Below are 14,499 nucleotides of genomic sequence, written 5' to 3'. Positions count from 1 at the left end.
ATAATTGTAGTCTTTTGACAAATAAATTAGACATATTAGTCAACTATCATGTTTTCAATACAATTGATTTTAGAAAAATTTGAATAGTGGTACCCATAATTTGTTATCTCACATGTCATAATATTAATCATATCATACATTAAAGGAACTAAAGGACAAACCGGTCTATGTAACGAAAATATATTTATATTTAAACATTTTAGTCCCATTAACGAATTCTAAAATTGCCAACTCCTTTAATCATTTTTTTCCTCCTCCTTGTTGGTTTCTTTTACCTCGTTAAAGGAACATATTAACATGATTAGTTCAAACACGATAAGTAATTTTAAATCACAAATCTTTATTTCCATATCACCTAATATTGCACCTAGTTAAAATTTTGGTGTAAAATCACATGTTATTATTTAAGTGTTATTATTTTAAGGTAAAATAGTTTGTTGATTTGGTTGCAAAGGTTTGATTACGTTTTTACTACTCAAAGTTGATCTAGAGGAGTAAAGAAAGAGTTCTGGTTTAGGGACTAAAGTATGTATCCCAATTTATTTTTGTCAGTGACTAATAGTTATGTTTTTTCTTATAATTTTATTTGAAAACAAAATTATATTAAGAGTTTTTTATTTTATTTTAAATGAAACTTATATTTAGATATATAGTTTGTATCATACGGTGATTTTCCGTCCTTGTAACCAAAAAATCAATCTTCAATTAAAGTCATATGTTTGAATTACGCAGTCAATATGAATGAAGGAAGTAAAATAGAGGGGTGTACGTAACAAGCCCCATTTTTCAATACTAAAATCTTAATTATTGGGCTATGAATTAAGATGGGCCATTCTTTTTGGAGCCCAATTGATAGCTTCTGTGATGGACTGGGTTGACGGTGTTAGGCTCATCCCTTCTCCGCCAGATCTCCTTATCGGCGACGAAGATCTCTCTCTCTCTCTCTCTCTCTCTCTCTCTCTCTCTCTCTCTCTCTCTCAGCTTCGTAAGCTTCTCTCTCGCTCTCTCTCTCATCAATTACTTTGTTTTCAGCTGCAATAACTTTTGTGATAAACGTTGCGTTTCGTTTGACCTAAGCTTTTTTGAAATAGTAACTGCGCTTGCGTGTGCAACAATGTGTGTTTAAGTTTGATTTTGTTTTGTGTTGTAGGTTGAAATTTTTCAGAAACATACAAAATGTGCCGGCGAAATTCTCCGGTGCATCATTCCGGCGAAGAAGAAATTGCAGCTGATGAGAGTCTTTTGGTTTATTGCAAGCCTGTTGAATTCTACAATATTCTCTACCGTCGTTCTCTTCATAATGTAAATATAGTTGCATTTTTTTCTTAATTTATTGATTTTCTGCTATGTCCAGTTGAGACTAATCAAATCTTAATTTTACTTTCCTATTCTTATTATTTCCTAATCAGTATTTAAGTTTTTATTAAGTACCATAAAAACCATTTATTGTTTCTGTGTTATTTTTTTTCTTCTAGTTATGGTACTTCAAATACTGAAAATTAGAGAGTTTACTTAACGGATTTAGCAATTTTGGTGAGGCGAGGTTGCTATGAATCGAACTGAATTCCAAAATTAGATATTGTTGGCTGATTTTTCTGATAGTTAAACTTTATGTTTTTGTTGAATGTTGCTCTTAAAAATGAAAATTAACATGGATGCCAAAATTTGTTACTGCTATATTCTTTTAATAAAAAGTCTATTGACTGATACTACTTGGAATTCATTTCTCTTGCAGCCTACTTTTCTTAGGAGATGTTTGCGCTATAAAATAAAAGCAAGACGGAAAAGGAGGTAAATATTGCTTCCAACTACTATGTACATGTATTATTTCATTTATTTTTAGTTTCATCGTTCCATTTGTTGAGTTATACTACTATTTATACCACTTCTTTACTGCTAATTTGTTGATTCAACATTATTTGCTGCTGGACGTTAATTATTTGGAATTTTGGGTTAAAGGAGAAACCAGTTAGTAAAACAGGAATTTCATTTGTGAGGATTGGGAGTCCCTTCTGTCAGTAAAACAAAAGCAACAAAAGAAAAGTAATTAATTAAATAATTCATTAGTTCAAAAGAGAAACTAGCCCCTTTGCATATGAAATAAAGATTCACCATTTTAGATATCTATCTTATGCTGCATGCATTGCTTCATTAAGGAACTATAGATTAAAATGTTGAAGCAACAGGCTCGGAAAAGCATATGCCTCACTAAAGAAAGGTGTTAACATTAGTAAAAGGATAAAACAGTAAATTGTTTGGCTATTTGGCTTTCATTTTTTTACGTAAACTAACAACTCAAGCATGGTATTCATGGTAAAATTAAAATAATAAGATGGTCAATTTGCAAACCTCTAGACAGCTTGTTGCATTTTGTCCCTAGTCCCAAAGACAGAATCAAGTAATTCTTTAACATGATGTCTATTTTACCCCTATTAGTATCACAATTAGAAATCTAGGCTGTTATTTTTGTAGGAATTTTTACAGTTATCATTATGGCGCTTATGACATGCATTACTTGACCTGGGAAGGGCAAGCCTAAGGTACCAAATGCATGCACTTCACTGAGGGGTCAGCTCCTTAACCAATGAGAGGTGCTGGTCGCTTGTGGTTCCTGCCTTAGTTGCTCCTTCTGGTGCCTTCTACGTCATTCTCCATTGATTAGTATGCAACTGTTGACTTAAGTTAACCCTGTATTTGTATTAGAAATTGTATTTCTTATAGGCAAACACTAAGCCAACATCAAAAGTAGACAAAAAAAATTTCCAGAAAGACCCTGGGTAATTTGTTAAATATTTCAATATTTCTGGCGGGTGGACGGATTCCTAGTTTAAGTAAACTGCATTCATGTCTTTTTGTGAAATTTACATTCAGGAGGTATAACTCTTGCATGTTTGCCTGAATAACAATTAACAAAAGGAGTTGCTCTGCTATGCTTTATCCTTGTGTTTCTTGTTGATTGTATTTCTTTTTTACCTTATTGGGTGGCAAATGTTTGGTGGCTTTCTACATTAAAGGTTGCGAGCAGGAATTGTGATTTTCAACTATAGGGACTGTTACAACATGCTTCGAAAGACTGAAGGTACATCATAGTATCAAATTATCACGATGTTCAACGTTTTATTTATTACTGTCTTCCTAGCATAAGTGCATTTTTTAGAGCAATCAAACTAGTCAACATTTTGCCAATCTTTTTATTCACTGATTCCAACTTCCTTTCGGAGATGCTTATGGAAGATAGTTTTCGAGTGCAGAACTGAATCTACCTTAATTTGGACAAAATAAGATTTTGAAAACGCGACTCTCTTGAGCTGACATTTTTATTGCTCTTTTTTATTTGTTTTTGGTGTTCTGTCATGTTATTCTCTTTTCTTGTGAGACATGACAATTTATTTTACTTAAAAACATGATTTTGACAGCACTGATACCTTTCTTGTCTCCTTCCAAATGTAGTGACTGAAGACTTTTCTTGTCCATTTTGCTTGATGCAGTGTGCAAGCTTTAAGGTATATGCTGTGAGTGGTACTGCAGTAATTGCTTGTCTAATTCATAATTTAATAATTAGGGAGGCTGTGTCCTTTTTTTCTTTGCTAGAAGTTAAGAGAAAATGTCTAAAACTCTTTTCCATGGAAAAGTATTGAATTTCAGTTTATGTACTCATTCTCTTGTTTGAATGACAGAGTCTATTTAGTTTGTGTTTGGTTCTACAACGACGATAATTAATTTTGAATAAATTGGTTTTGTAATTTTGCTTTTGGTTAAAAGTGAGTTGAACTAAAAGTGTTTATTTTCCAGCTTCAAGTTAGAATCTATTTTGGAGGCATACAAAGTTATACTCGAGAACACCCAAACATGTCAAATAATGAGCAGAGATTCATAATCAATTTTATGTTTCTAAAATCAATTTTACCTCTCATAGAAGTGAAGTCAAACATGCACCTAATAATATTTTATGGTGGTAATGTTGTTTGGGTACAGAAATTACAGTACATTTTGTACATCTTAATCTGCTCATCTTATGTTCAAAAATTAGTTTCCTAATTTGTGCTATAATTTAACAAGACCAATTGATGACGACTTGCATGACACTCTTCCTTTTGTCTATTTCTCTGTTCAGTTTTTTACTACAGAGCTATATGAATTTGCCTATTAAGTTTCACATGTTTTCCTAATCAATAGCCAGTTTCATTCTCCGTTTTATTTGACAAGTTTATCAACCAAGATTAATTTGTGCAGGGTTTGCGACTTCATCTTTGTTCATCACATGATCTATTCAACTTTGAGTTCTGGGTTTGCAGCTGTACCTATAAAGTCAACTTTTTAATATTTGATTATTTCTGAATGGTTTTTAAACTAGTTCTATTTTTTAGGTTACCGATGATTACCAAGCAGTGAATGTCTCTGTAAAAATTGACATATTAAGATCAGAGGTCAGAACCTTCTTAATTAGAATTTGTGGTGAATGAATTATTTTTCTTAGCGATTGTAAAGTTGGCGAATTTATTATTTTGCATAGGGATTGTAAATTGTATTAAGTTACTGTTGTTTACATTCAGAAGTAAGTCATTGATATTATTAAAAAAAATTATAAGATCTAGCCTAACAGTACATTGTGTTTTCCTCATAAGGCGGTACCTGAGATATTCTCTCACCCTATATTTAAGGAACATCTTTATGTGGTATATTTTTGCAATGCCATAGGGCAGTGACGCTGACCTTAATATGGGATCTATATCTCATGCCAAAATCTGATGCAGATCATATTTATCTAATTCATTTTTTTTTTGCTGCTGCAAAATGTGTCAGTTGCCCAATGTATTCCTATTTGTGTTGGGAAAAGGTCGAAGAGAGCATTCAGGTTTCAAGTTGACCTAGCATTAACCTGTCATGCCTAGAGACATTCAACAGAACATGTGGCTCAAATGTGCCGGTCCTGTTACTGATACTGAATGATGGGAATTTCCTATTTGAACAAATACTTGATTGGATTCTTTATTTTAAATGCATGATTTGTTTTTGTTGATTTTTTAATTTGTTGATACGTGTGACCTATCTATATCTATGCAGAATGTTGCTGATGGAGTCGTTCCACAATCACAAACCTTCTTCTTCTGGTTGGTTCTGTATATCTAGTTAAAGCAGTTACTGATCAGTTTCTATAATTTTGAGATTTTTGTCTTTAATATATTTAACAAACTGTACAGTTCAAAAGCTCGGAAACGTAGACCAAAAAACTCTGTTCAAAATGCGAAGCATGCCAATGTAAAGTTCCTGAAGTTGGACTCTCCAGAAGCCACACAGAATGGGATTCTACAGAAAGACGAAGGTATCATTTGTATTTTGATGCATGCCATTTGTAGAATTAGAAACAATTTTCGAGACAATTTTAATGGCCTTTTTTTGGGGCCTAAAGCGCACAAAATTTGGCAAGATACAATGCCTTGAGATTTATCTTTGGAAGCATACTTTTAGAATAGACTTTGTGGTCTGTAATAAATTATTGAAGAAAGAAGAGTACTAGATGAAATAAATTTTGGTTCTAACCAGTAAGAAAACCAAGTGGAAAATGCTGTGTGTAGTCTGTTGGTGGATTTTTTACAGAAGAAATAGTTTGGTATGAGGGTTTGGTTGTGTAGGGGTATGTGTGAGCTGGCTGGATTAACTCCATACCTTCATACAATCTTTCTATTAAGATGCAAAAAGTTGTCTACCGGTCGCTGGCTTCCTTGTGATCAGGTCACCAACTTCCTTAACCTTCTGGCACTGGGCAGGCGTCAGCCCCCATGCATGGTCTTACGACTTTGCAGAGACCTGTGTTTTTGGTAAACAGTGACCCGGGCCTAATCACTGCGACCCCCTTTGTGAGGAGGCACCCCTTCTGAAGTTTTGGGGCTATTTTGTTGAGTTCCTTAGAGAGAGTTGTCTCGTGCCCGTAGGTATTATCTACAGTACACAATGAAAAACATCTTTCTTATCTCCCTTTCAAAATAAAATAAAAACGGTGCTAGTTGATGTAATTCTTTTACTGTAGTATACAAGTGAGGGAGAAATACCTACTATTTTTTTTTCCAAGTTTGTTAATTAAGAGTCATGTCTATACAATTCAATTCCCATAAGTTCTTTATGAGATTGACTGAATTTCTAATTTTATTTTTAGATATCCTGTCCTGCAAAGGGGAGAATATGTCTAGAGCATCTCATAGTGAGAAGAATTTGCCGCATGAAGGAAATGGTGGGGTAAAATTTGGTCCTGATCATCCTAGTGCCATGGACTATCAGGAACATGTAGAATCTAGTTTTAACATTCCAGGTGTTTCAATTGCCATGCCCCAAATTTCTGGGGACCCTGAATGTAGCAAATCAATATATAAAAGTGATCCTGCTCAGCCTACCAAAGCAAAGAAGTTAAATACAGACCGTTCAGACTCAAGAAAGTATGTTGACTATGTTCACAAAGTCTTGCTATTTCTTTTCTTGTATTTTTGAAGATATAAACTTAACTTCAGTTTTAAATTTTTAAATGAATTTATCATACTTGACTATATTTTAAATTCCCTTTTATTTAATTTATTTCTGTTGTTGCTTAGCTGTTTAATGAAATATAAGTAACTAGTTTCGATCAGTATTTTAAAAATCGGACTGGAGATCGAACCGCGAAAAATCAGTTCAACCCCAGATGGCTATTAAGTAAATATTAAAAAGAAAGCAAAAAATATAAACCAGTTGAAACCATCCGCGGATAATCCGGTTCCATTAGACTGGTTCAAATGGGATTGAACCAACCGAAGAATTTGCTGGTTCCCGGTTCAACTGGCTGAACCGGCCGATTCAGTATAGTTTTTTAAACCTTGGTTTCTATATCACATGCATATGGGTACGTGTGTAGTTGCTGATAGATGTAGTATTTTTTTAAACATCAAGTTGTATTGATTTAAATACTAAATACATGTTTGATATTTGTATATAATATAAAATAATACAAAACTGAATGCCTGTTTGAGTTATACAATTCTTGTATTGTATTTCTGTCAGCTGTGTTCTGTGATTGAAATTTCTTACTGTTGCATCATCAGATATATGTTTTTATTTATTATTAGTAATCACCATGAAATATTATCAGTTTGAGAGGATTGACTCGTGCCCATCATTTTTTTCATCTTATGAAATCTTGATATAAGCATTTTGATTCATTATTTTCAAAATTGTTTCTTCAGTCGTATCCTCCTGCAGAAGAGGCAGTTTTTTCACTCACATAGAGTTCAGGTGATTAATTCTCTTATATCTCTGATTTTTTTTATTCACTTAATATATGGATTAATAAGATGGTATATTTAATTTGTTTTTAAGTCCATCTCTTATTTTGTCGTGTGTTAATTGAAGCCCATGGCACTGGAACAAGTGTTATCAGACCGTGATAGTGAAGATGAACTTGATGACGGCGTTGCTAACCTCGAAGATAGAAGGGTAAGCTTATCATATCATTCAAATTCTTGTCTTCCCTCTTTTGCATATTTCAAAATGATGCATGTAGATCGTGACCTCTGGGCTGGGCGCATGTTGTAGAATGAACAAGAACACAATTACATATGTTATAGCTCTTCAACCCTTAACTACAATTTGCTGAAATTATGCTGCTTCTTGAAGTTCCCTGTTCTTTTTGGTCCCTTTCTGTTCTAGTTATTCCTTAAGATCTCATGCAGTTTACTATTGGATATTTAAAGCGCAACCAATTTACATTACTCAGCTTTCTACAATGTGGAACTGAAATGTTTCAGATGCTTGATGATTTTGTGGATGTTTCCAAAGATGAAAAGCAGCTCATGCATCTCTGGAACTCTTTTATGAGGAAACAAAGGTGTCCACTGATGACTACCATATTAATATTTTATTTTTGTTTCTTTTACCTCTTAATAATACTAGTTTACTTGCTGGTTCCTGCAGGATACATAATTCAAATTTCTGTATCATATGCATGATTATTGTTGATTTCTTGTGTTTTTACTGTGGTAGGGTACTGGCTGATGGTCATGTTCCATGGGCTTGTGAGGCATTTTCCAAGCTTTATGGAAAAGAACTGATCTCATCCCGAGCTTTATTTTGGTACTCGTTCTGCTCCGATCTTCAACTAATATTTCTCTAATTTCCTGTAGTTTCCCTAATATAAGGATCTGTGCTGAAAGATCAAAAGAATTAATTCTTGATCCAGTGTCCTTGGCAGTATGAGAGTGATGAGTTCTAGACTGGACTCATCAGTTAACTACCAAGTACTAACCAATTACTTAATGAAATACTGTATCCTAGCAACAATAAGCAAGTGAAGAGTTGTGATTATTCATTCTAGTTGAACATACATTATCCATACTTATGGGCTATACCCAAATCCCTATGATTAGCTGAAATTGATTTTTTCTAGAGATGCATATAAATTTCTCTGAAATGCGGCAATGCTCCTTTAAAACTTGTGCTGACTGCTCTGAAAAGTTGTGCCTCTCTCTAGGTGTAACATGAATCTTAATAGTAACATATAAGCTGCATGCCTGCATGTTGGGGTCAAAAGCTGCTTGAATAGGGAAAACCACTTATTGCTATCATGCTACTGCATGACATGCTGACTTTACTTCTTCACATCTTTAGTTTTACTGAGGTTGATTGTTCCATTCAAAACCCAAAAGGTCAACCTAGTTGATTCCCGATAAAGATTGCCACTAACAACCATTTATTACTTATTAGCATCGATTATAACCTTTAAATAATATTATTCAAAACAAGCATTGATCCTGAAAACATGGCATTTTTATCATTTAAGTGAACGAAAACCCAAATGCATTGCATATGCTCAGATAACTGTCTTGTTATATGAATTATCAATGAAAACCACTTGAAGTGTACATCTTATTTTAATTTTTCCCGTGCTGCATATCTCATCTTATATTAGGTGTTGGAGATTATTCATGATCAAACTTTGGAATCATGGTCTTCTTGATGCAAGCACAATGAACAACTGCAATATAATCTTAGATAGCATCAGAAACGGAGGATCAGATACTGGCACTAATTGAAGGCCAACTGACTCAGCCATAACCAACCACATGAATATATAGGCTTCCCTGCCTTTTATTTTTCTCCAGTATAGGTTCTCGTATTTGCATAATTATTAATTTTTGATATTGTATAACATTAATAATATTTCCAATGTATGCGATTAAAATATAGGGGGAGGGGGGAGGTGTCTTTCGGTCATGTCTTGCTGAATTATGTACCGTCTAAGTTGTAACACTAACACTATATAATTATAAAAATTGTATAAAGTACTAAATATGTACCATGCTTAAAAAAAAATTATTACATCATGCAATTTTTCTCTTAATTTTAGTGTCATTAAATTTTTATAATGTTGCCGTCTTCACTAGGATGTATCGGTTATTGGTGATTTTCTTTTTCCTTCATGTAGTCCATTCTATTTTGATTTAGGAATGGAAAATTTTGAAAAATAAAATAAAACAATAGTCGCTTTGTCTCTTTTTATATTTTACATATATTTAAAAAAAGAACAGCTAGTAAATTTGATGTGTAAATTAATGTGTATATTGTCTTAAAATAATTTTTACAAATGAATGTGTACAATTTTTACAGTTATCTTTCAATATAAATTAATAATACATATGTCTAGAAAAAATAAATATATCCAATAATTTGAAAATAATTTATATTTAAAGATAATTTTTTATTAAATGTGCTTATAATTGAAGTCGGAGGAAGTTGTTATAAGTTGGACTCAAGACAATTTAATCCATTCCATTATTATAACAGGTCGATCTTGGACCAACCTGACCCTTGTCGAAGCAACGCGAAAGGTTTTTAAATTAGAACATCTGAGGACAAGCAAAGAGAATTTGAGGTGAGGGATCATAATAGTTCACCTATACCTCAACTATTAGCCACATGATGGCAAGCATCTTGTGATCTCAGCCATAGGATAGGATGACAACGATCATACAAATTGTCATTATGTGAATTGTTGAATGCTTCTCAGTTCACCGCTTTAATATAACCATTAAATTAGCATATATTTTAATCCTGCAAATTGAATTTTACCAACGTTTTATTTCAACAACATAAAATATATATGCAGGTCTTACCTGCTCTCCTAGCACTTTTTCCTTTTCTCATTTATTTTTCATCAACCATAGAAGAAAGAATAGTTTAGGCCAATTTATGGTCATGGATCAATTCTCTAAATAGTTTTTTTGGCATGTTTATTTAAAATAAGTTATTTACACATAATTTTAGTTATTCTTTTTAATTTTATTTTTATTTTTGTGATTTTTTCATTTCGATGCGATACTATTTTATTCATCCTCTCTTAAGAAACACTATTTTGTTTTCTATTTGATAATAGTGTTCCTTTACTTAAAAATAATACATTAGCTTGTTATATATCAAAAAATATAAATATTTAAGCCATTTTAATTTTATCATATTTTATCATATTTATAAATATTTTATTGTTTTATATTATAATTTTATTGTCGCGAGTTTTCAGTTAATTCATTTTTTTAATTTTAATAAGTTTTAAATATATGTTCCATTCATTCATATATATAGAGTAAATGTTTTTTTAGTTAAGAAACATAAAATATTTATACCGTCTTCTTAAAGGCATATGTGAGTGTGACACTTTTGAATCTCAATGATCCAACGGTACCAAGCACGCCAATTGCAAACATTTCATATATACATCAACCATCAAGAAGTCAAAGAAACTCTTAGAATTTTCTTATTCTCCATTTCTTGGCTCAATCAGGTTGCTTTACACTCATTTTTTTCACCTAATAAAAATTTAATAAATAACTAAATAAACATAATAGTCAATTACTTGCACCATTGAATTGACTCTTCTTGTCTTGTCATTTGATACAAAATAATTAAATATGTTTTTTTTTTATCTTCGTAAATATACAAGTACAACTTATTATATTTAAAAAAAAAAAAGTTTCCTTGAAGCTAAAATTTATATACATACTCATTTCACAAATTTGTAACAGCAAGTATTTATCTATCATTTCTCAAATGGCTTCCCCTGTCTTTTTTTACATAATTTCCATTCTCTTTCTTCAACTTGTTTTAGTCTTTGGAAACGTTACTCTAAGTTCTATACTCTCCACCAACAACAACAATTCATGGTTATCACTTTCTGGTGAGTTTGCTTTTGGATTTCGTCAACTTAATAAAAACAACACAAACTTCTTTATGCTTGCAATATGGTACAACAAGATATCCGACAAAACCATTGTTTGGACTGCCCAAAACGACAACAACCTCGTACAAGCACCGAAAGGGTCACAGATTCAATTAACATCAGGTGGACTCACGTTAACAACTTCACAAGGTGATTCCCTTTGGACAGCACAACCAAACAATGCTGTTTCCTATGGCACCATGCTTGATACTGGTAACTTTGTTCTTGTTAACAAAACTTCTACTTTTGTTTGGGAAAGTTTCAATTTTCCCACTGATACCTTGTTGCCTAAGCAATCTCTTTATTTAAGTGGTACCTTAACTTCTAGATTCTCAGAAACCAATTTTTCAAGTGGAAGGTTCCAACTTTATTTCAATGGTGATAATGTTTGGATGAGTCCACTTGCATGGCCTACTCAATTCCGTTACAATTTTTACTATAGAATTGTTGTTCCTAGTAACTTTGATTCTTCAAGTTTAGTTTTTGATGAATTAGGTGATATTTATGTGGAAACAAATAATAATAATAATGGGACTAGAATTAAACTTCAAGATACAAAATGGAAAAATTTAGTTCTTGATTCTAAGTTGTATTATTATAGAGCAACACTTGATTATTATGGAGTTCTTACACAATATTCTCATCCAAGGGATATTAATGCAACACAAGGATGGAGTATTGTAAGATATGTTCCTGATAACATTTGCATTGCTATATTCAATGAAAAGGGTAGTGGTACTTGTGGTTATAATAGTTACTGTTCCATGGAAAATCAGAGACCTAGTTGTAAATGTCCTTATGGATATTCACTGATAGATCAAAGTAATCAATTTGGTGGGTGTCAATTAAATTTCACACTTGGTTGTGGAGCTGATAATGGTGAAGGATTGAATGTGAAGCAAGAAGATTTATATGAGTTCACTGTTGTTAAAGATGTGGATTGGCCTTTATCAGATTATGAAGAGATGCATCCTTATTCTCAACCAGATTGTCAACAATCTTGTTTGCATGATTGTATGTGTGCTATTGCTGTTTTCAATAACCAAACTTGTTGGAAGAAAAGATTGCCTCTTGCTAATGGAAGAGCACAAAGTGGTGGCCAATTAGTACTTGTCAAAACAAGAATTACTCCACTAGGAAGAGTTACTCCTCTTGGTCCTAATCCTTCTTTCGCCGCAAATGATTCAAAAAAAGACGATCAAGTTAAGCCGATTCTTCAAGGTTTACTTATTGGTTCAACTGTCATTAATAGCATACTTTTAGCTGTTGTTGTTTTTCTGACACTCTTGAAACCGAAAAGGGTTGTCCAAGGTGCAACTCTCTTCGAAACAAATTTGCATTCTTTTAGTTATGAAGCATTGAAAGAAGCCACATGGGGTTTTAGGGAAGAACTAGGTAGAGGTTCCTTTGGTATTGTTTACAAAGGTGAATTAAAAGCAGAAGCATCTTGTAATGTTGTTGCTGTCAAGAGATTGGATAGATTAATAGAAGACCGTGAAAAGGAATTTAAGACCGAGTTGAGAGCCATTGGTAAAACCTGCCACAAAAACTTGGTGAGGTTGATTGGATTTTGTGATGAAGGAATGCATAGAATGTTGGTTTATGAGTTCATGAGCAATGGTACTCTAGCAGACATCTTATTTGGACAAAACAAACCTATTTGGAATGTAAGAGTTGAATTTGCTTTGGGGATTGCAAGAGGGTTAGTGTATTTACATGAAGAATGTGACAGTTCCATCATTCATTGTGACATAAAGCCTCAAAATATACTCATAGATGATTACTTCACAGCCAAGATATCTGACTTTGGTTTGGCCAAATTGTTGTTAGCTGATCAAAGTAGAACGAATACGATGATTCGAGGAACACGAGGATATGTGGCTCCTGAATGGTTTAAGAATGTTCCTGTGACAGCTAAAGTTGATGTTTACAGCTTTGGTGCAATGTTGTTGGAAATCATTTGCTGCAGAAGAAGTGTGGTGCTGATGGAGTCAGGGGAGGAAGAGAAGGCAATTTTGACAGATTGGGCTTGTGATTGCTATATGGAAGGGAGAATAGACACTCTTGTGGAAAATGATCAAGAGGCCTTAGATGACATTGGCAGGTTAGAAAATTGGATAAAAATAGCAATTTGGTGCATTCAAGAGCATCCTGAAATGAGGCCAACAATGAGGATGGTTATACAAATGCTAGAAGGTGTGGTTGAAGTTCCTAACCCGCCATCGCCTTTTTCGTTCGATTCCATTCCTTGATTTCCAGCAAAAAGATTGAAGGTGGACTATACATTTGTTCTAAATATCAATACCTTTATACAATGTTTATGATTATTTTCTGTTGTGATGATTTCTTTCTTATCTGTAAATTGATATTGGTTAGTAATGAAAAATTAGTGTACAAATAACTATAAGATAGTCTGTGTAATACTAACATCATCCTGTCATTGTCAACACCAAAGAAAAACAGTGAGGTCAACTGATTAGGAAATACATTCATGCATTTAGAGTCATGTATTATTGAATCTTTCTTCCTTTGAACTTTGAAAAAGTAAACAGTATTCATTCATATAACTGATCCACTTTTAGGTGCAAGTGAGCATAAATGTTTATAAGTCTTTACTATTTTTTTATAAATAAAAAAATTAGATAAGAGAGACATAATTAAGAATCATCATCATCAACCTCATTAAGGATTACTCAATAAGAATTAAGAACTAGACACAAACTATATAACATTACACTTATTACTGTTATTGTTGTTGTTATCGTGGTTGTTCCTACTATTTATGATTATTTTATTTTATTTATAGTAATTTTTGTCTATTTTTAAAAGAATTATTTTAAATTTAATTAAGAAAAATAAATAAATTTATTATTTGAAAGTTTTTACACTATAAAACTAAAAATCACTTTAGTATTTTTACACAACAATTAAACGGTCTAAATTTTTTGGATTTAAATTATCTTCCGTAGAAAAAATATTTGTTATATTATATGATTTCTAACATTAATTTAAAAATCACACATATTAAATTACAAAATATTAAAATTAATTTTAAATAATTTTTTAATTATTAAAGATGAGATATTTGGATGAAAAAGTACTTGACAAACATTTAGAGTACTAAATCTAAATACTATAATAAAAATTAAATTAAAAAGATATACTTTTTATCCAATTTATAGTCACGGTTCAAATCTTCAATTCAATAATTTTTTATGAAAATAAGATTGTCACACAATTTCTGGAGTGCATTAAATCCAAAT

The 14,499-nt window shown here is 32.3% G+C and overlaps 2 protein-coding genes across 3 annotated transcripts; both read left to right on the top strand.

Moving 5' to 3' along the window:
* The first annotated feature begins 838 nt into the window (after positions 1-838).
* On the top strand, positions 839-9,364 carry LOC101513120 (polycomb group protein VERNALIZATION 2-like). 2 transcript variants are annotated; one of them, XM_004511667.4, is made up of 15 exons: positions 839-985; positions 1,151-1,302; positions 1,736-1,791; positions 3,015-3,079; positions 3,451-3,503; positions 4,234-4,287; positions 4,368-4,427; positions 5,065-5,111; positions 5,202-5,323; positions 6,155-6,431; positions 7,212-7,260; positions 7,378-7,461; positions 7,773-7,852; positions 8,008-8,097; positions 8,933-9,364. In XM_004511667.4, exons 2-15 carry the CDS (start codon positions 1,177-1,179, stop codon positions 9,054-9,056), a joined length of 1,287 nt encoding a protein of 428 aa, XP_004511724.1. In that variant the 5' UTR covers positions 839-985; positions 1,151-1,176; the 3' UTR covers positions 9,057-9,364. The 2 variants fall into 2 exon arrangements, with proteins under 2 accessions (XP_004511724.1, XP_073220645.1); XM_073364544.1 differs by having other exon boundaries at positions 3,451-3,512.
* Positions 9,365-11,034: 1,670 nt separating this feature from the next.
* Positions 11,035-13,637, top strand: LOC101512791 (G-type lectin S-receptor-like serine/threonine-protein kinase LECRK1). The gene has a single exon (XM_004511666.4). It carries the CDS (start codon positions 11,068-11,070, stop codon positions 13,486-13,488), a length of 2,421 nt encoding a protein of 806 aa, XP_004511723.1. The 5' UTR covers positions 11,035-11,067; the 3' UTR covers positions 13,489-13,637.
* Positions 13,638-14,499: the final 862 nt, after the last annotated feature.

The sequence above is a fragment of the Cicer arietinum genome, chromosome 8 (assembly GCF_000331145.2).
Source record: "Cicer arietinum cultivar CDC Frontier isolate Library 1 chromosome 8, Cicar.CDCFrontier_v2.0, whole genome shotgun sequence".
In the NCBI taxonomy this organism is placed as follows: Eukaryota; Viridiplantae; Streptophyta; class Magnoliopsida; order Fabales; family Fabaceae; genus Cicer; species Cicer arietinum.
The sequence above is the reverse complement of the archived record's forward strand: the minus strand, read 5'-3'. Positions and strand labels throughout refer to the sequence as shown.